Source organism: Rhinoraja longicauda, chromosome 12 (genome assembly GCF_053455715.1).
Source record: "Rhinoraja longicauda isolate Sanriku21f chromosome 12, sRhiLon1.1, whole genome shotgun sequence".
NCBI lineage: Eukaryota > Metazoa > Chordata > Chondrichthyes > Rajiformes > Arhynchobatidae > Rhinoraja > Rhinoraja longicauda.
In genome coordinates this window covers 31,689,573-31,710,393 of record NC_135964.1, presented here as the reverse complement: position 1 = coordinate 31,710,393, position 20,821 = coordinate 31,689,573, and the positions used below count along the sequence as shown (strand labels likewise).

Genomic DNA, 20,821 nt, shown 5'->3' with positions numbered 1-20,821 from the left:
AGACACCAATATGTGTGAAATACCAGTAGCCAGTTAACTTTATGAAATTTCCCAAAAGCTTTTCAACAGCTATTGATTTTTATCTTCCCTCTCAAAAGAGCTGAACAATGACCTGTTAGTATCTAAACTGGGGGAAACAGGTGGTGACGGGATACATCCTGAAGAAAATTATCTTATGGGAAGATATGGTGTACAGAATAGTTATCCCAACAAAATGACCCCCCCCCCATTTAAAGTTAGGAAACTAGTAGATAATCCCTGAAGTTAACAACACATTGCTCCTCCCTTTACACAGGATCCATGAACAAATTCTTCTAAACAGATTGAGCAAAGGGCTTAAGAGAGCAATGATACTTGAACAGACAGAATTCCACATTTTCTCCTACACCCAGTTAGTCTATCATTAAACTCCCAGAGGGTTTCAGAATGGTCTCAGGACAGGAACTACTTTCACAGACATTTGCTTGAGCTGCAACACCACATGTCGCATGAGAATGATGCTGGATGTGTTATGGTTCATCCCAATATGAGAATATGCTGAAACTGATCTACTCAGTGATTAGCAATTGACAGTTCTGCACTTAGCAAGGAGAAAAAAATAAGTTGATCACATAAGTTTATGATGGGCTTTCAAAGAAATCAGCTTTCCTCAAAGTATATGCATTAATGATAAGGCCAGCACAGTGGCATAGCTGATAAAGCTGCTGCCTCACATTGCCAGAGAGCTGGGTTCAATCCTGACTTTGGGTGATGTCTGTGTCTAGTTTGCATGCTCTCTCTGTGACCGTGTGAGTTTCATCCGTGTGCTCCAGTTACCTCCTATATCCCAAAGATGTGCAGATTTTTAGGTCAATTGGCCTCTAAGTTGCTCCTAATGTGTAGGGAATGGATGGGAAAGTGGAATAATGTAGAACTAGTGTGAATGAGCGATCGATAGTCAACGTAGCCTCGGTGTGCTGAAGGGCTTGTTTCCTTGCTGTAACTCTAAACTAAACTAAACTCTCCCACTGACAGATTTCCATCATGTTGCATGCTCTGATGATTAAAAAACAGAACCTCATCTCAGTCAGGTGAAGATCTGTGCAATACCAAAATCTCTCTCTTTTAGGGTAGTCCTTGGGAATAAGGATAACTTATTTCCAACATAGTCCTGGGGAATTTGAGATGGTTAATGAGGCCAATATGGGACATTCAGGTTCTGCTGCAGGTGAGGCAGAAGCAGGTGGACAGCTTGGTATGTGATGTACACCCTCTACTATTTATATCAGGTTTCTATGTTCACTCTCAGTGAAAAGTTTCTCGGTTCTCAATGCACTCTCAAATGCTCCTCTATTTTGAGCAGTCTAGGGCCAAGGATTCCCAGGAATAAGTGGGAAAGTCATTTATTTTTAGGGAGGCTTTGGAAACATCCTCAGATAGTTTCCTTTGTTCAACTCATAATCCCCTGTTGTGATAGAGTTTGGAGCAGAATCTACTCCAAAGACGTACAGGTATGTAGGTTAATTGGCTGGGTAAAATGTAGAAATTGTCCCTAGTGGGTGTAGGATAGTGTTAATGTACGGGGATCGCTGGGCGGCACGGACTTGGAGGGCCGAAAAGGCCTGTTTCCGGCTGTATATATATGATATGATGATATGATGGTGTTAGGTATGTGAATGATGTGGCTTGCCTTTTAGAAATGAATGAGAATAAGCAGGGACTCAATGCTGGGTATGTTAATCTGGAAGAAAATGTTGATGTTGGTTCACTCATTCTGATGATTTTACAAAGATGATGATAATGACAACTCTTCAATACTTTGAGCCACCTGCTGAAGTTAAGCCAATCTACAATACAAATGGGAAATCTTCAACCTATGCCACCTTCAATCCAGATTAACAAACTTCAGTTATCCATCTGCAGTTTGCAGATAATACCTGCAAAGGCATGCGATTGGAAGCTGAACTCAGTCATTGTTGACTCACACATTGAAGCATACAAAATGAAAGGCCTAAATGCAATATCCATAAAACAAAGATCATCTATCGCTTGCCCAAAATATACAATCATCTGACAATAAATATCCACGGTAGCGCAGCGGTAGAGTTGCTGCTTTACAGCGAATGCAGCGCCGGAGACTCAGGTTCGATCCTGACTACGGGTGCTGCACTGTAAGGAGTTTGTACGTTCTCCCCGTGACCTGCGTGGGTTTTCTCCGTGATCTTCGGTTTCCTCCCACACTCCAAAGACGTACAGGTATGTAGGTTAATTGGCTGGGTAAATGTAAAAATTGGCCCTAGTGGGTGTAGGATAGTGTTAATGTACGGGGATCGCTGGGCGGCACGGACGTGGAGGGCCGAATAGGCCTGTTTCCGGCTGTATAGATATGATATGATATGATATAATCACTTCTCATAATTCAGGGCCTACCTCTCAACAAGGCAAACATCAATAATTAAATTTCCAATTGCCATCAGTGTACCAGCACAGCTTTTGAACACCCAAGAAAGACTGGTTTGAGATAAAGAACTGGGCACTGTATCAGGATAAAGAGTCAGCCATTTAAAATTAACAGTAGACAGTTCTATTCTCAATAGTGAGTCTTTGAAATTTTGTTGAGAATATTCAAGGATAAGATGGATACATCTTTAAATATAGGAAAGCAGACGTGTACAACTGACTATGGACTTACGGATGGTGCAAAACAGCAGTTTATATGCTACTTCTGCTTCTATTCCTTTGCTTTATCGTTAATATTGAGATTTTATGTGCTTCTCCCTATTGCATTAGAAAACCCTGTGCTGTTCTATTCTGTCCTTTCAGCTATTTTATTAATAGTTATATCATACTTCCACATTTTATTACTTATCTGCTTTACAAGATTTCTTAAGCATATGCTATTAAGCATATGCTATTACGCACTTATAAATACCCTTTTTTCTTATTTTCCAATCTTTGATAAGGGGGCATGTGCATGAACGTAGATACCTAACGGTGGAAAAATAACATTGAGAACTGTTCTACTCTGTTTCTAATAGCCTCTCATATCAAGGCATATCATCACAGGTTAACATGTACTAATAATGTTTCCTAGGTTACATTAAGGGGACCAATAGCAGCAAATAGTGCAAATCTTCCCTCAGAATTAGAAGCATAAAGTGCTGGAAATACTGATTGTTAAGCATTTCAGGCTAATTAAAGAAGGGTCTCGACCCGAAACATCACCCATTCCTTCTCTTCAGAGATACTGCCTGACCCGTTGAGTTACTCCAGCATTTTGTGTCTACCTTCGATTTAAACCAGCATCTGCAGTTCTTTCATACACACAAGTAGAAACATAGAAAATAGGTGCAGGAGTAGGCCATTCGGCCCTTCGAGCCTGTACCGCCATTCAATATGATCATGGCTGATCATCCAACTCAGTATCCTGTACCTTCCTTCTCTCCATACCCCCTGAGCCCTTTAGCCACAAGGGCCACATCTAACTCCCTCTTAAATATAACCAATGAACTACGCTCTGTGGCAGAGAATTCCACAGATACACCACTCTCTGTGTGAAAAAAAACATTCTCATCTCGGTCCTAAAAGACTTCCCCCTTATCCTTAAACTGTGACCCCTTGTTCTGGACTTCCCCAACATCGGGAACAATCTTCCTGCATCTAGCCTGTCCAACCCCTTAAGAATTTTGTAAGTTTCTATAAGATCCCCCTTCAATCTTCTAAATTCCAGCGAGTACAAGCCGAGTCTATCTTCATATGAAAGTCCTGCCATGTCAGGAATCAATCTGGTGAACCTTCTCTGTACTCCCTCTATGGCAAGAATGTCTTTCCTCAGATTAGGAGACCAAAACTGTACGCAATACTCCAGGTGTGGTCTCACCAATGCCCTGTACAACTGCAGCAGAACCTCCCTGCTCCTATACTCAAATCCCCTCGCTATGAATGCCAACATACCATTCGCTTTCTTCACTGCCTGCTGCACCTGCATGCCTACTTTCAATGACTGGTGTACCACGACACCCAGGTCTCTTGTCATCTCCCCTGTTCCTAATCGACCACCATTCAGATAATAGTTTGCTTTCCTGTTCTTGTCACCAAAGTGGATAACCTCACATTTATCCACATTATACTGCATCTGCCATGCATTTGCCCACTCACCTAACCTATCCAAGTCACCTTGCAACCTCCTAGCATCCTCCTCACAGCTAACACTGCCCCCCAGCTTCGTGTCATCCGCAAACTTGGAGATGTTGCAATGACAATACTGATCATGGTAATGCAAATCAATTTTCCAATGCACAGAAATAGAAATAACAAAAATAAAATGTCATCGCACTACACATGCACATCTTCAGTTGTGTACCTCAACGTCACTGGGTGTTTCGGCCTTTTATCACAAGACACCCTCAGTCTAGGCAGGCCCACTGCAGGGTGATCAGACCTGGGTATGTGCCTTATGGTTAGCCTCTAGATGGTCACGTGGCAGCCCAGCCAGCATCTTTTCTTTTCAGCCACAGCCAGTGACTGCTCCATTCGGCGGCATTTGAGAGATACATTCTCAAACATTTTATTGTTACTGTACAGATAATGCCACAGTTCACTTCAATGAAAATAATGCACTTACCAAATGAAATTCTATCTTTGGGTGGCAATGGTCTACGAAGCAGTTGTGGACATTTGGACATGCTGCACGCTGTTCAGATATCCTGGGTTTATTGCAACCACAAAGAAACACTTAATGGAAACAAAAGCAAACTTTCATATTAATAATACAAAAAATATTGGGTAAATGAAATGGCATTGTTTTTCTGCATCTTTCCAATAGGAACTCATCTTGCCTTTATTTACTGTAGCCGCTTTTGATATCTAAAATAAACAGTTTAAGGGCACCATTCTTTAATGTTTAAAAAGAAATAAATCACCTTGCATTAAAAATGGCATTTCAAATCCTCAGCAAATCCTGATACAAGAAACTGCTGAAACCGTAATTTTGAGCAAAAAGCAACATGCTGGAGGAACACGGCATGCCAGGCATCATCTGTTGAGGGAATGGACAGTCGACAGTCCAGGTCAGGACCCTTCTTTAGACTGATGGAGTGGTGGTGGGAGGGAGGGAGGGTGAAGAAAGTGTGATAAGAGATGGAGTGGGCCAAAGCCTTACAAGTGGGGAAAAGCCTGACAGACTCCACCCTTCAGCCCATCACCCTTCACACGTATCCAACTATCACTTGCCAGGCTTTATTCCACTCCCACCTGCTTTCCTCCCCTCAACCAATCAGGCCCCATCTGCCAATCATCTCCATCCTTACCTGGTGTCACCTTTCAACCGTCTCACCTCTCTTCAGTGGCTATCTATCTTCTGCACTCTCAGTCCTGATGCAAGGTCTTGACTTGAAATGTCAACAATCCCTTTGCCTACATGGATACTGCCTGACCCACTGATTTCTTCCAACAGTTCTTTTTTTATTTTTTCGTATGAAAGAACACCCAGGTACCTGACAAAAAATAAAGTTGAGTAGAAAACGATATGAAGCTCAAAATGCAAACCAATGAAATTCAGTGCTGTTGTCCTTAGAAGGAAGGAAACAAACAAAACAAACAATAGCAATTCACATTCCAAAAATATTGACAATATACAATTTCACAAGGGAAAGGTTGCTGGTGTACTACTACTACTATATCATTAACTCGACCATGATAGTTCAATGGCAAAATGCATTTCAATAGTACTTCCCAAGCTCTAGCATCTAAAAAGGCAAGGAAACAAGTGAACCCACCCACTTGCAAGTTCAAAGTCATTTAAACTATCCCCATTGGATCAAAATCCTCCATGTGCACTCTACCTCACATATCCTACCCCAGTCATGCAGCCTCTACACTGGCTCATTCTATATTCACCTTACTCTAGCTCTGCGCACTCTACACTTAGTCAATTCATAGCATCCTATTCCACCCCATCTCACCTCATTTCATCAGCCCCAGCCCACCTATACCACCCACTCCAGCTGTCCGCCTTATCCCACCCTACCCATCCATCACCTTACTCGACCCTGCCTAACCCACTTGCCTCAGCTAATTCTGTACACCTATCCTGCCCATCCCAACTGCCCATCTTATCCCATTCCTGCTCACCTCACTTTACCCAAGTTTGCCTAGCCCACTTACCTCACCCAATCCTGTTCACCTAACCCACCCTAACCCTGCCCATCCCAATTTTGCCCATCTTCTCCCATCCTATCCTACCCCTGCTCTGAGATTGCCTAGCCCACCTACCTCACCCAATCCTGTTCACTTAACCTAACCCAACGCAGCACATCTCGCTCCAGTCATGTCCACTTCATTCCACCTCCTCCTACTTCACCTTAGTAGACCCTGCCTAACTCACCTTACTGCGTGCCGCCTCATCTCAACCACCACTTCGCCCCTTGCCCACCATTTACCTCCCACCTCTGCCAAGCCGGTCGATTAAAGGTCAGGCCGGTACTGTGGCCGTCTTTCCCCGCACCAGAGAGCGGCGGCGTGCTGCTCCTGTTGCTGCTGCTGCGGTTGTTGCTGTTGCTGCTGCTGCGGTTGTTGCTGTTGCTGCTGCTGCGGTTGTTGCTGTTGCTGCTGCTGTTGTTGCTGTTGCTGTTGTTGCTGTTGCTGCTGCTGTTGTTGCTGTTGCTGCTGGTGCTGCCGCCGCCGCCGTCACCGTCACACGGCCAGAACTCCGCCATAGCCGCCGCTGCCTAGCAACAGAGCTCGCAACCGCCGCAGCCTCGCTCTGATGTGAAGCGCGAGCCCTGCACCGTAGGCTCCGGTTTTCCCCTGCACGTTCAGACCGTTGAGCACTTCAAAAAGATAGGTGCCCGTGTGCGGAACACTCGAAACAGGGGGGCGGCATTCATGGCCGATAATGATGTATTTACCCAAGAGGGGTGGGTCTGTGGCAGCTGGGACGTCAGTCAGATGCCATCGATCAAGTCTAGTACGTGATTTCTGAGGGGGAGAAGGGCAGTTTGGTATCGGCTGTCGCAATGGACTGGCGAAAACTTGTACCCAGAAGGGCCGGCGCAGGGGGTAGTAGCATAGGGGATAGCGCTCAGAGCACTTCGTCAGGTGCAGGGAAGAACACTTGCAGGTACTGACCAGTTAATGGATCATGTAATGCTTTCTTAAGGTAGGATATAATATATTGCTGTAAATTCTCTGACGTGACAACGAAAAGAGGTATAATAAAACGAATTGTAGGTGGTTGTATATTATTTGACTGCATTGCTAGGAATCACTGGTCACTTCAAAGTATACAGGGTGGAAGATAGAAAAGGTTTATGTAAGTTACATTTTACATTGCGGACAAGGATGTCTGATATTCTTCATTCATTGCAGCAAAATAAATTGAAGCAGGGTTACTGATATATCATGGACTGAATTGATTTCCTGTACATCGACTGTTCTTTATATGAAAATAAGTTCTAGAAGCATTAGTTTGTGGCTGTGATTGGGTAACAATTATATCAATTTCTTTGTTGATTTGGATTTGGTCTGCATGAACATTTTGCCAAAAAAAATTGGTTTACTTGATAGGATTCTTAATGTCAAGGCTTAGAGCTGGTCTGGTCCTTGATTAGCTGGTAAATTTTCCCACCATTTACTAAAATGCAATGGCTGTCCTGCTGCATTACTACACTATGTATGGATATCCTAAGTGCAGAGGGCTGAGAAGAGGTTATCAGCGTAAAATTAACCAGAATGAGTTATTTATGCAAAGTTTATCAGATTATGTTTTGCTTTGTGACAGAAGTGTTTAGCAAATGAGATGGCATCCTTTAGAAGAGAATGGGATTGAGAACACGACATGTAGTGGGACATGAGATGATGAAGATGGTTTCTGATTTTTTGCGCAGAGTGCAATACAATTTGTGTCATGAGTAATACATTTATAATACAGTACATTTGTGTGTTACTGTTCACAGTAAGAAAGATCATTCAAGTTATTCACAAGATTCATATGATGTCATTTTACACCAATATTTCCTTTCCATATAGTTCCAGCCCCTCAGTATGGAAGGGTGGCATTTCCCAATAAAACCATTGAAGTGATCACAACAAACGTCTTGTGTCCTTTAGCATAGACCTGCATGTTGGTGTTAAAGTTCGTTTCTTAAAACAGACAACAACATAACGGTTAAAGGTAAACCAAGCAAAGCTTTAATTATAAGAAAATATAAGAAAAGCTTTAATTATTGTCAGACGGGAGTGGTGGGGGTGGGGGTGGGGGGGGGCAGTGTAGAGGGTGGTAGAACCATACTCAGCACTCCCCATGCTTCCACTCATAGATACAGTATTTTCGCAGCATTTTTATGCAGAATTTGCAGCCAGGATGTTAACACAACATTTCCTTCAAATCAATAACAAATTGTATCTTGCACAATATACTTGTCACTCTACTGTCATAAAATGTTTCACACAAAGTCGGTAGTCAAAGGTAAGAATCCTTATTATACCACAGAAGGTCATCTTTGCACAATTCCACCCCTCCCCTCTAGATATTAGCACTGAATCGCCAACTAAGGAGGAAATTGTTATAGCCATTAAGTCCCTTAAAAGTGGAAAAGCCCCTGGCCAAGATAACCTCAATGCAGAACTGTTTAAGGCGGACCCAGAACTTGCAGCCAAAGTATTTGTACCACTTTTCACAGCTATTTGGGAAAGAAAGGAGATACCCGATGACTGGTCAGAAGGAGCCACTATTAGGATACCAAAGAAAGGCAACTTAAGAGAGTGTAATAATTGGAGAGGGATCACTCTTCTATCAATTCCAAGCAAGATTCTGGCAAAGATTATAATACAACGTACCTCAGAAGCAGTAGACAAACAGCTCAGGAAAGAGCAGGCAGGATTTTGTGGTGGGAGGGGATGCATTGACCAGACATTATAGAACAGTGTACAGAGTGGCAGAGACAGATATACATCAACTTTGTTGATTTCGAGAAAGCATTTGACAGCATCCACTCTCTCCCCCCCCCCCCCCCCCCCCCCCCCCCCGGACCTTTAACTAATGCGCAACATACAAAACAAATTATTTATTCATTATAAAACACAGTAGAAAATAGGACATGAATGCAAAAACACAACTGGAAATCAAATTCACGCTTGCGCAAGAGATAATCTGCCGTATTCCTTTGCTGAACTAGGATTCCAGCTGTTGAACCTGAGGTAGGACTCTAACTGATCAACTTGTGCCAGATCACAATAGGATTGTCCTTGACAATACGAAAGATATGATGAAACTGCAGGGACTGAGAGGGTAGGAGGAAGTGTAGGTGGATATTGATCACTAATTGATCCCCTGAAATGGAACTAAGTAGTTGAGGAAGGCAGAGTCAGCAGCATAAAAGTGAGAGTAGGATGAAAATTGGCAACAAAAGTGGTGATGATTCAAGTTCTGCATGAGAACAGGAAGCACCACCAAAGCAGTCATCAAAATATTGGAAAAGGAGATGTAAGATTTGGCCTGAATAGGACTGAAATGAGAACTGTTCCACATTTCTCACGCAGAGACAGGCATAGCTTGGAAGCGTGTGGATTCTGTTACGTTTGATCTGGAGGAGAAGTTGTTCAATGTGGAAACAAGTTCAATTAGGTGAAGGAGAGTGGTGATGGGGAAGGGCCAGATGGGTGCAGAGTGCCCTCAGACACCGGTGTGGGATGGAAATGTAGAGGCTTTGGATGCCCGCGGTGAAGATGAGTTGTGTTTGGGACCAGAAGATTGGAAATTCAAAACGACATTGGGCATGAGAGGTGTCATGGATGTGAATGGAAATACAGAGGATCATGGGAGAAAGAGTCGCGTCCAAATTCTGTAGGACCAGAACTAGCTGAAATGATTTGTCTACCAGGACAAATCTGTGGCACCTGGGGAGCAGGGAGATGTGAGCTCTGTGGGGCTAAGGGATTTGAGGATAAGCTGTAGAGGAAAGATCCCCAAAGAAGGCGAAGTAAACATCTGTTCAGGAGACAAAGGCGTAATGTTCGGTGATCAGGCCATGATCCAGAGAGAAGGGATTAAAAGTACCATTAGCAAATTTGCAGATGATACTAAGTTGGGGGGTAGTGTGAATTGTGAGGAAGATGCAATAAGGCTGCAGGGTGACCTGGATAGGTTGTGTGAGTGGGCGGATACATGGCAGATGCAGTTTAATGTAGATAAGTGTGAGGTTATTCACTTTGGAAGTAAGAATAGAAAGGCAGATTATTATCTGAATGGTGTCAAGTTAGGAGGAGGGGGAGTTCAACGAGATCTGGGTGTCCTAGTGCATCAGTCAATGAAAGGAAGCATGCAGGTTCAGCAGGCAGTGAAGAAAGCCAATGGAATGTTGGCCTTCGTAACAAGAGGAGTTGAGTATAGGAGCAAAGAGGTCCTTCTACAGTTGTACCGGGCCCTGGTGAGACCGCACCTGGAGTACTGTGTGCAGTTTTGGTCTCCAAATTTGAGGAAGGATATTCTTGCTATGGAGGGCGTGCAGCGTAGGTTCACTAGATTAATTCCCGGAATGGCGGGACTGTCGTATGTTGAAAGGCTGGAGCGATTGGGCTTGTATACACTGGAATTTAGAAGGATGAGGGGGGATCTTATTGAAACATATAAGATAATTAGGGGATTGGACACATTAGAGGCAGATAACATGTTCCCAATGTTGGGGGAGTCCAGAACAAGGGGCCACAGTTTGAGAATAAGGGGTAGGCCATTTAGAACGGAGATGAGGAAGAACTTTTTCAGTCAGAGGGTGGTGAAGGTGTGGAATTCTCTGCCTCAGAAGGCAGTGGAGGCCAGTTCGTTGGATGCTTTCAAGAGAGAGCTGGATAGAGCTCTTAAGGATAGCGGAGTGAGGGGGTATGGGGAGAAGGCAGGAACGGGGTACTGATTGATAGTGATCAGCCATGATCGCATTGAATGGCGGTGCTGGCTCGAAGGGCTGAATGGCCTACTCCTGCACCTATTGTCTATTGTCTATTGTCTATAAGAGGTGTCAGAGAGCTAGGAGTCAGCCTCTGAAGTAGAAGTCATTTTGCTAGATCAGGGAAGGATTGCCCTGAATAGTACAAAATCAAGGAGGAGAAAACATTGGATTGGCCACAACTGGAGTATTGTATCCAACTCTTGTCGACTTCTTCGGGTAAGGCCCCAGAAAGGAATCAGAAATAATATGTCCAAAGGATGAGGGACTTCTGTAGACAGATTGGAGAAGCTGGGATCATGCTTTAAGAACGGAAAAGGCAAGGAGGTATTGGATAGAAGCATTCAAATCCATCAAGGGATTGTAGAAATGGGGTGGGGAAAGTGAAGGCAAATACTACCATTGCTAGAAGGATTGACACGTGGAGCACGCAGATTTAAGACGATTGGCAATAAGAGGCAGAAATGAGATGAACAAAAATGTTTTAGATTCAGGTGTCTCTTTCAGAAGGAACTGAGGAAATAATAAAACATACTCCCAATAAGGACTATAACTGGATTTTCTTGTACTCCCATTCCAAGTTCTTCAGGAGCATGGGTTTATTTTGTAATTTATTCTTTTCCTGGGAGACATCTAAGGACTCTTGGATGTGTATGTCATTTGCAGTGATGTGTGGTCGGATGCAAGCCTGGGCGATGTCATATGAAGGACAGGCTGTTGCCCAAGCAGCACGTCCCCCCTCTCCACGTCGCTGATTGATCCAAAGGAACAGCAGAGCCGTTACAGTTTGGCACCAGCGCCATCGCAGGAGCTGCCAGAACGAGTTTGTAGACAATGACGAACTGTCTTCGGCACTCCGACTCCGGATTTTCTGGAGGTTTACTCCTGGAGCCTTTTCCATGACTGGATATGGCCACAAGGCAGTGAAGGTTTTAGATCAGAATTTTCCCTCTCCTCGATGGACTACCTTCCCAGGCTGACGAGCCTCATCTGCCCGAGACCCATGGGGGCAGGAGCATCTACCTTCCCGTGCAGGTCTATGAAACCTGCCCAGTGCCCACGTCATTTGACTTTGTTAGAATCACAATGACTTAGCACAATTCCCTTTCCCATTCCCATACTGACCTTTATGTCCTGGGCCTCCTCCATTGCCAGAGTGAGGCCACACGCAAATTGGTGGAACAGCACCTCATATTTTGCTTGGGTAGCTTAAAATCAAGTGGTATGAACATTGAATTCTCTAATTTTAAATAACTTCTGCTAACATCCGCTCCCCTTCCCCGCTTGTCCCCTTCCTCCATCCTAGCCGGTCTCCCAGTTCTCCACTTTGTTTTCCTCTTGATATTACACCTTCGCTAGCCAACAATGGACTCACCAGACACCACCCTGCCTGAGATCATTTGTGGTTGGCCCTGATTGGTCCAGGTCTTTTCTCGACTCCAACTCTTCATCCCCAGCCCCTACTTTCAGTTTGAAGAAAGGACCTGACCTGAAACATCACCAATGCTTTTTCTCCAGACATGCTGCCTGACTTGCAGAGTTACTCTAGCACTTTGTGTCTATCTTCCTTCCTTCATCTTTGAGCGGCCTTACCTTCTTCCTGGTTACCCTCTTATTTTTAATGTATGTATAAAAACACGGGATTTTTCTTAATCAGTCTCGCCAATTATACATGGCCCCATTTGGCCCTTTGGCCTGTTTGAATTCTTTCCTTTTTAAACCTGACATACGCACCGTTTTCCTTTCTGAATTAGTTTCCAACCTCCTTGGTCATCCACGGTTCCATTACCTTGTTGTCCTTATCCCTCCTCCTTACTGGAACATGCTGATCCTGCACTTTGATCAGCTGGCCTTTGACTGACTCCCACACATCATTTGTGGATATACCCAATAACAACTGCTCCCAATCTACCCTCCTTAGTTCCTGCCTAATGACATTGTAATCTGTCATGCCCCAATTAAGTACCTTCCCCCAACATCCAGACCTGTACCTATTCAAAATCTTAAAACTTATGAAGTTGTGAGCACAATCTCCAAATTCTTCTTCCACAACATCAGTCACCTGTCAGGCTTGTTATTCAATACAAGGTCCAGTATGATCTCTCCTTGAGTTGAACTATCTACATACTATTTAAGGAAACCTTGTCTACACCCGATAAATTCTGCTCCGTCTAATCCTCATCAGCCCTTCCATCAACACCTTGAAGTAGATGTTTATAGTCCATTTCTTTCAGGATCAATCTCAGACTGGGAGTTCTATTTACCACTATTCCTGTCTATAACTGTACTAAATCTGATTACAAGCACTATAAAAAAAAAATCCTCCATTGATATTCCTTTTATCTGGTTGTATTCATTTTGTAAAGCTATATCTGGAATTCCACCCCACCAGCCAGCGGATCCAACAAATCATCCGCCAACATTTCCGTCACCTACAACGGGACCCCACCACTGGCCATATCTTCTCATCCCCTCCCCTCCCCAACCGCACGAGATGCAACACCTGTCCCTTTACCTCCCCCCTCAACTCCATCCAAGGACCCAAACAGTCTTTCCAGGTGAGACAAAGGTTCACCTGCACCTCCTCCAACCTCATCTATTGCATCCGCTGCTCTAGATGTCAACTTATTTACATCGGCGAAACCAAGCGCAGGCTCGGCGATCGCTTCGCTGAACACCTGCGCTCGGTCCGCATTGACCAAACTGATCTCCCGGTGGCCGAGCTCTTCAACTCCCCCTCCCATTCCCAGTCTGACCTTTCTGTCATGGGCCTCCTCCAGTGCCATAGTGAGGCCCACCGGAAATTGGAGGAACAGCACCTCATATTTCGCCTGGGCAGTTTGCCTGGGCAACATCAACTTCTCCAACTTTAGATAGTTCCTCTGTCCCTCTCTTCCCCTCCTCCTTTCCAGATCTCCCTCTATCTTCCTGTCTCCACCTATATCCTTCCTTTGTCCCGCCCCCCTGACATCAGTCTGAAGAAGGGTTTCGACCTGAAACGTCACCCATTCCTTCTCTCCCGAGCTGCTGCCTGACCTGCTGAGTTACTCCAGCATTTTGTGAATAAATACCTTCGATTTGTACCAGCATCTGCAGTTATTTTCTTATATCTGGAATTGCTGCATACCTTGCTGTTAAAATGTTCTGCTGCACGCATTTTAAGAATTTGGTGCCTTCTCTACTTTTGACGCTGATTCCAATTAACAATAGGGTAATTGAAATTCCACCCACCTTCCCTTCCTTTTGCAGGTCAGAAATTTGCCCTTCTGTTTTCCTCAGGCTTATGGTGATCCTTGGTGCACTCCCAACAGTCTGGCTATCCCTCTTGTGCTTTACTTTGACCCATGGAGCCTCATTTGATGATCACTCTAACACATGAGCTCTTGTCATGACCTATGATTGTGTCTTTCACCGATACTCTCACATCTTCTTTTATTTATCTTCATTACTCAAATGTAAAGTCCCTATAATCAGAAATGTTAAACTACCACTCCTGTTTCTCTTCGTGCCATGTTAATAGCTATAATATTATAGTTTTATGTGCCAGTAAGAACTTTAATCTGGTTATAATACTCCATGTATTTAGGTATATACTGCGAAATACAGTTTCATTTTAAAATCTATTTTCCAACATTGGTTTGCATTGTCTCCCAAATTCATTAATTTTCTGCCTTCCATTTTCAGACCTGCTTTGCTGTCGTCTGATTCCCATCACTTTGAAAAACCTGTTTTAAATTCTCTAAAAGAACCAGCAACCTGCCTGCAATGGACATTAGTTCCAGTCCTGCCGATGTGCATCAGTGCAGTTTGTTCCTTGAGAGTCTGTGCTTTGATGGCAAGTATGTTGATGTGGGGTTTAGGGAGCACTGACAGTAATGTTCAACTCACCTTTCAAGAGAATCAAGAAACTTTAATTGTCATATGTACCGAAACGGGCTCCCAGTTGAGGGAGTGAACTGCAGTCAATTAGCTTTTTGAACATGGCAAAGAAGTTACACTTTAGATGCTAGCCCATCAACCTGGATCCTGAAAACTTGCAGGTGCATTGTTATTTTACTGATTCATGGCTTCAAACCCCATTGCTCAGTAAAAATCCAATGGGTATGCAACCCATGATTTAATCAAAGCTGTCCAAATATACTGTGTGTACTCACTTGGGATCATAAAGACCCCAGACTCCCACAATTTTTGAGCATTGACTGCCTTCTGAAGTCTCGAGCAAACTCCTTTGTTCCATTGCATGAAATGATGGACTGGCCTGTAAACACCAGTCTCTTTGGCAAGCTCACATAAGCAGAATTGATAACAGTGAAGGTTACCACTGCTCTCATCTTTTAAGCGAAATAAAGCCTTAGGTACCCGCAGGGAAAATCACTAGAATAAGCCATGCAATTTTATTTTTAAATATCTGAAACTATATCCAGTTAGAAGGATAATAAAATGCAAAATATATAAAATGAATCAATCATGTGATCTGCCATTCTGTTATGATGAGCAGCAAGATGTGTCACAGAGGGGGAGCAGTGAGAGAGTACAGAGGGGGAGCAGAGAGAGTCTGGAGAAGGGTCTCGACCAGAAACGTCACACATTCCTTCCCTCCTAAGATGCCTCCTGACCCGCTGAGTTACTCCAGCATTTTGTGTCTACCTATGATGAGCAGCATGTTCATTGTCCATGAAGCCCATCGTTAAAGTGTCTCTGGACTGATAGTATTAAGGCATAGGTCATACATCTGGCTCATGCTGGTGGGGATTACATCAACACCTTGCTTAACTTTGCTGCAGCTGCTTCTGACTCTTGGAGCGGAACAAGGGTAGCCTGAATGTCAATGACTGCAGCATAACTGCTCATGCCTGTTCACACAGAACACCCAGGCACCTGGGAATTTTTAGAATTTCTACTCAATGTTTCCTGTTACTATCACCCAAGCATGAATGATCCAGTGACTACATCATGGCAGTTTCATAAGGTCATAAGTGATAGAAGCAGAATTAGGCCCTTCGGCCCATCAAGTCTTTTCCGCCATTCAATCATGGCTGATCTATCTTTCACTCTAAACCCCATTCTCCTATCTTTTCCCCATAACCCTTAAGACCTGTACTAATCAAGAATCTATCAATCTCTGCCTTCAAAATATCCATTGACGGCCTCTAGAGTCTTCTGTGGCACTGAATTTCACAGACAAACTTTAAAATGTCTCTAACTTTTAAAATATAAGATCAATTTGAACGAAACTTGTTTTAAAGGGACAATGGTGATTAAGGTGGTGCTAAAATTGTGGTGTTATCGTGTACCGTTTTGGCTGTAGTTCAATCACCAAATCTCAGACACACACTGAACATGCTAAGAAATCGGTTTAAAAGGTAATTTATTAACTTTAAAATCTTTCTAACTTAAAAAAATAACACCAATTTGAATGAAACTTGTTGTACGGCGTCGCCAGGACAATGGTGATTAAAGTGGTGCTAAAATTGTGGCGCTATCATTTACCGTCTTGGCTGTATTTCCATAACCAAATCTCAGATACATACATACGTACATATGTATGCATATATATACATACATACATATGTATGTATATTGATTAGTATGTATATATATATATATGTGTGTGTACGTATATACACATATATATATATATATATATCAATCTATCTATATACTACTAAAACTCAGATCTTGTACCGTTTTTGTATATATATTCCACTGATGTCGGCTGAAGGAAATTCCGGAAAAACGGTGAGCCGTAGCGCCACGATTTTTAAACCGCATTAATCAGCATGCGGTTCGCTGCTGGAAAATGATGTTTTTATTTAATTCGGACGCGTATTATTTAAGTTACAGAGGTCTAAAGGCGCTGCCCCCCCTCATTTATCGAAGTTTTGACAGAAGGGGGGCGCTGCGGTCCGGCAGTGCTCAGTACGCATGCGCGGAATCTCCACACTCAGTACTCAACACGCATGCGCGGAATATCCTCACACGCACAAAAACAATGAACGCCGTTAGAGGAGCAAGCCCGCGATCACCGGCACACCTCTCCTCTCTCCCCTTGCTTCTCTCCTCTCTCCAAAAACCGGGAGAACATCTCCCCGCAAACCACCCCCCCCTCCCAACTCACTCTCTCCCCCCTCAACAAATACCACAACATCTGTCATCACAAAACGGGTAAGAGTAGGGCTGGGGGAGGAGAGAATGGGGGGAGTGGGGACGGGCCCAAAGGGCCCGCTTCCAACGGGCACACTTGTTCTAGTATACTATTAAAACTCAGATCTTGTGTATATATTTTTTTTGGGTTTGACCTGGTATGCGCGTAACAACGGTTTCTCTGATTTCGTCAAAACGGTGAACCGTAGCGCCACGATTTTTGCACCACCTTAATCACCACGCGGTTATCTGCTGGAAAATTATTTTTTATTTAATTCGGTCGCATGTTTTTTAAGTTACAGAGGTTTTAAAGCGCTCCCCCCCCCCCCCCCTAATTTATAGGGGGCGCTGTGGTGCGGATTTATTGAAGGTCTTCAGCTTGTGATGTCACAATGCCCCTGTGAGATGAGCTCAAGCTGACCCCCCCTCCCCCCCCCCTTCAGCGTGTGATGTCACAATGGACAAGCAGCTGCTATTGGGTGTCTACTCTTTACAAATTTACATCTTTTTATTTTTAACCTTTTTTTCAAGGTCTTCAGCTTGTGACGTCACAATGCTTGTGTGAGATGGGTTCTACATTGTTGCGAAAAGCAGCTGATTGTTTTTTAAAGTTGTGTTTTTTATTGCAAGTCACTTAACATACACAGATCAGCATGGGGCCCCTATGCTCGTGGGCCACCGGGGCAACTGTTTCGAAAAAAGAAAGGGGAGGTCCCCCTTCCCCCCTCAACCCCTTCCTCCCCACTCCTTCCCACCTCCATCCCCACTCCCTCCCCCCCTCCTCCCCAACTAACTCCCCATCCCTCCCCACCTCCCTCACCCCTCGGGGACGGGCCCAACGGGGAAAGAGGGGTACTGGGAAAAGGGGAGGTCCCCCTCCCTCCCCCCTCCCTCCCCCCTTCCCCCCTCCCCTCCCACCCCTTCCCCCTCCCCTCCCCCCTCCGATCGCCTCCCCTCCTCCCTCCCTCTCCCCTCCCTCCCCGCTTCCCGGTTACAATGGAAACCCTACGAGGACGGGCCCAATGGGGAAAGAGGGGTACTGGGAAAAGGGGAGGTCCCCCTCCCTCCCCCCTTCCCCCCTCCTTCCACCTCCCCCCCTTCCCCCCTCCCCCCCTTCCCCCTCCCCTCCACCCCCTTCCCTCCCCTCCTCCCTCCACACCTCCCTCCTCCCTCCCCCCTCCCTCCCCGCCTCCCGGTTACAATGGAAACCCTACGAGGACGGGCCCAAAGGGGAAAGAGGGGTACTGGGAAAATGGGTGGTCCCCCTCCCTCCCCCCTTCCCCCCTCCCTCCCCCATACCCCCTCCCTCCCCTCCCCCCTCCCCTCCCCCTCTCTCCCCCTCCCCTCCCCCCTCCACACCTCCCTCCTCCCTTCCCTTCCCCCCACTCCCCTCCCGGTTACAATGGAAACCCTACGAGGACGGGACCAACGGGGAAAGAGCGGTACTGGGAAAAGGGGAGGTCCCCCTTCCCTCCCCCTCCCTCCCCTCTCCCTCCCCCCCTTCCCTCCTCCCTTCCCCCCTCCCCTCCCCCCTTCCCCCCTCCCCTCCCCCCTCCCCCTCCCCTCCACACCTCCCTCCTCCCTCCCCCTTCCCTCCCCCCCACTCCCCTCCCGGTTACAATGGAAACCCTACGAGGACGGGCCCAACGGGCACACTTGTGCTAGTATACTACTAAAACTCAGATCTTGTATGGTAATATATATGTATGTATATTTTATTTCGCTGATTTCTCCAAAACGGTAAACCGTAGCGCCAAGATTTTTGCGCAGCCTTAATCACCAAGGGGACATCTGCTGGAAAATGATGTTTGTTTTTAATTCGGACGCATATTTGTTAAGTTACAGAGGTTTTAAAGCGCTGCCCCCCCCCCCCCATGAATTATTGATGGTCCTATAGGGGGCGCTGCGGTGCGGATTTAGTCTTCAGCGTGTGACGTCACAATGGACAAGCAGCTGCTATTGGGTGTCTACTCTTTACAAATTTACATTTTTTTATTTTTAACCTTTTTTTTCAAGGTCTTCAGCTTGTGACGTCACAATGCTTGTGTGAGATGGTTGCAACATTGTTGCAATAAGCAGCTGATTGTTTTTTAAAGTATTTTTTTTTATTGCAAGTCACTTAACATACACAGATCAGCATTGGGCCCCTATGCTCGTGGGCCACCGGGGCAAGTGTTTCGAAAAAAGCACTGAGAGTGTGTCTGGGGGAGAGAGAGAATGGGGGGGGGTCTGAGAATGGGGACTGGGGAGGGGGACAACAGGGGTCGTTGCGGAGGGGGCTTGGTGGTGGGGGAAAGAGGGGTACTGGGAAAAGGGGAGGTCCCACTTCCCCCCTCAACCCCTTCCTCCCCCCTCCTTCCCACCTCCATCCCCACTCCCTCCCCCCCTCCCTCCCCCCTCAATCCCAACCTCCATCACCACTCAACCCCTAACTCCCCCCCTCCCTCCTTCCCTCCATCCCACCCTCCCCCACTCCCTCCCCCCTCCCTCCACCCTTCCATCACTCTCCCCCTCCCCCCTCCTTCCACCCTCCCTCCCCCCCTCCCGGTTACAATGGAAACCCAACGGGGACGGGCCCAACGGGGAAAGAGGGGTACTGGGAAAAGGGGAGATCCCCCTCCCTCCCCTACCCCCTCCCCCCTTCCCCCTCCCCTTCCCCCCTCCCCTCCCCCTCCCCTCCTCCCTCCACACCTCCCTCCTCCCTCCCTCCCCCCATCCCAGTTACAATGGAAACCCTACGAGGACGGGCCCCCTCCCTCCCCCTCCCTCCCCCCCCCCCTCCTTCCCCACCCACCCCATCCCTCCCCTCTCCTTCCCCCCCTCCCCATCCCCTCCCTCCCCCTCCCCTCCTCCCTCCACAACTTCCTCCTCCCTCCCTCCCCTTCCCTCCCTCCCCTCCTCCCGGTTACAATGGAAACCCTACGAGGACGGGCCCAACGGGGAAAGAGGGGTACTGGGAAAAGGGGAGGTCCCCCTCCTCCCCCCTTCCCTCCCCCCTCCCCTCCCCCTCCCTCCCCCTCCCTCCTTCCCCTCCCCTCCCTCCCTCTCCCCCCCTACCCCTCTCCCTCCCCCCTCCCCCTCCCTCCCCCTCCCCTCCTCCCTCCACAACTTCCTCCTCCCTCCCCTTCCCTCCCTCCCCTCCTCCCGGTTACAATGGAAACCCTACGAGGACGGGCCCAATGGGGAAAGAGGGGTACTGGGAAAAGGGGAGGTCCCCCTCCTCCCCCCTTCCCCACTCCCCTCCCCCCTCCCTCCCCCTCCCCCCCTACCCCCCTCCCTCCCCTCTCCCTCCCCATCCCCTCCCCCCTCCCCCCTCCCTCCCCCTCCCCTCCTCCCTCCACACCTTCCTCCTCCCTCCCTCCCCCTTCCCTCCCCCTTCCCTCCCTCCCGTCCTCCCGGTTACAATGGAAACCCTACGAGGACGGGCCCAACGGGGAAAGGGGGGAACTGGGAAAAGGGGAGGTTCCCCTCCCTCCCCCCTCCCCCTCCCCTCCCTCCCTCTCCCCCCCTTCCCCCCTCCCCTCCCCCCCCTCCCTCCCCCTCCCCTCATCCCTCCACACCTCCCACCTCCCTCCCTCCTCCCTCCCTCCCCCTTCCCTCCCTCCCGTCCTCCCGATTACAATGGAAACCCTACGAGGACGGGCCCAACGGGGAAAGGGGGGAACTGGGAAAAGGGGAGGTTCCCCTCCCTCCCCCCTCCCCCTCCCCTCCCTCCCTCTCCCCCCCTACCCCGCTCCCTCCCCCCTCCCCCCCTCCCC

General features: G+C 46.8%; 2 protein-coding genes across 10 annotated transcripts in view; one reads left to right on the top strand and one right to left on the bottom strand.

Annotated features, from left to right (window-relative positions):
- lrrc63 (leucine rich repeat containing 63) overlaps positions 1-6,645 on the bottom strand; it is a 37,486-nt gene extending 30,841 nt beyond the window's left edge. For 5 of the 8 annotated variants that reach the window (XR_013547917.1, XR_013547916.1, XM_078409402.1 and 2 more), the window contains exons 1-3: positions 6,420-6,645; positions 5,289-5,474; positions 4,604-4,713 (exon numbers count right to left, since the gene is read on the bottom strand). Coding sequence is in view for 6 of the 8 variants with exons in the window: in XM_078409402.1 (XP_078265528.1) it covers positions 4,604-4,664 (61 nt within the window). In the remaining 2 variants the exon portion in view is untranslated. Of the gene's footprint in view, positions 1-4,603; positions 4,714-5,288; positions 5,475-6,364 lie in introns of all 8 variants that reach the window. The other 3 variants (XM_078409404.1, XM_078409405.1, XM_078409406.1) reach the window with 3 other exon arrangements.
- Positions 6,646-6,805: 160 nt separating this feature from the next.
- LOC144598870 (plastin-2-like) overlaps positions 6,806-20,821 on the top strand; it is a 78,101-nt gene continuing 64,085 nt past the window's right edge. The window contains exon 1 of one of the 2 annotated variants that reach the window (XM_078409401.1): positions 6,806-7,099. The gene's annotated coding sequence lies outside the window, so the exon portion shown is untranslated. The remainder of the gene's footprint in view (positions 7,100-20,821) is intronic. The other variant, XM_078409400.1, reaches the window with a different exon arrangement.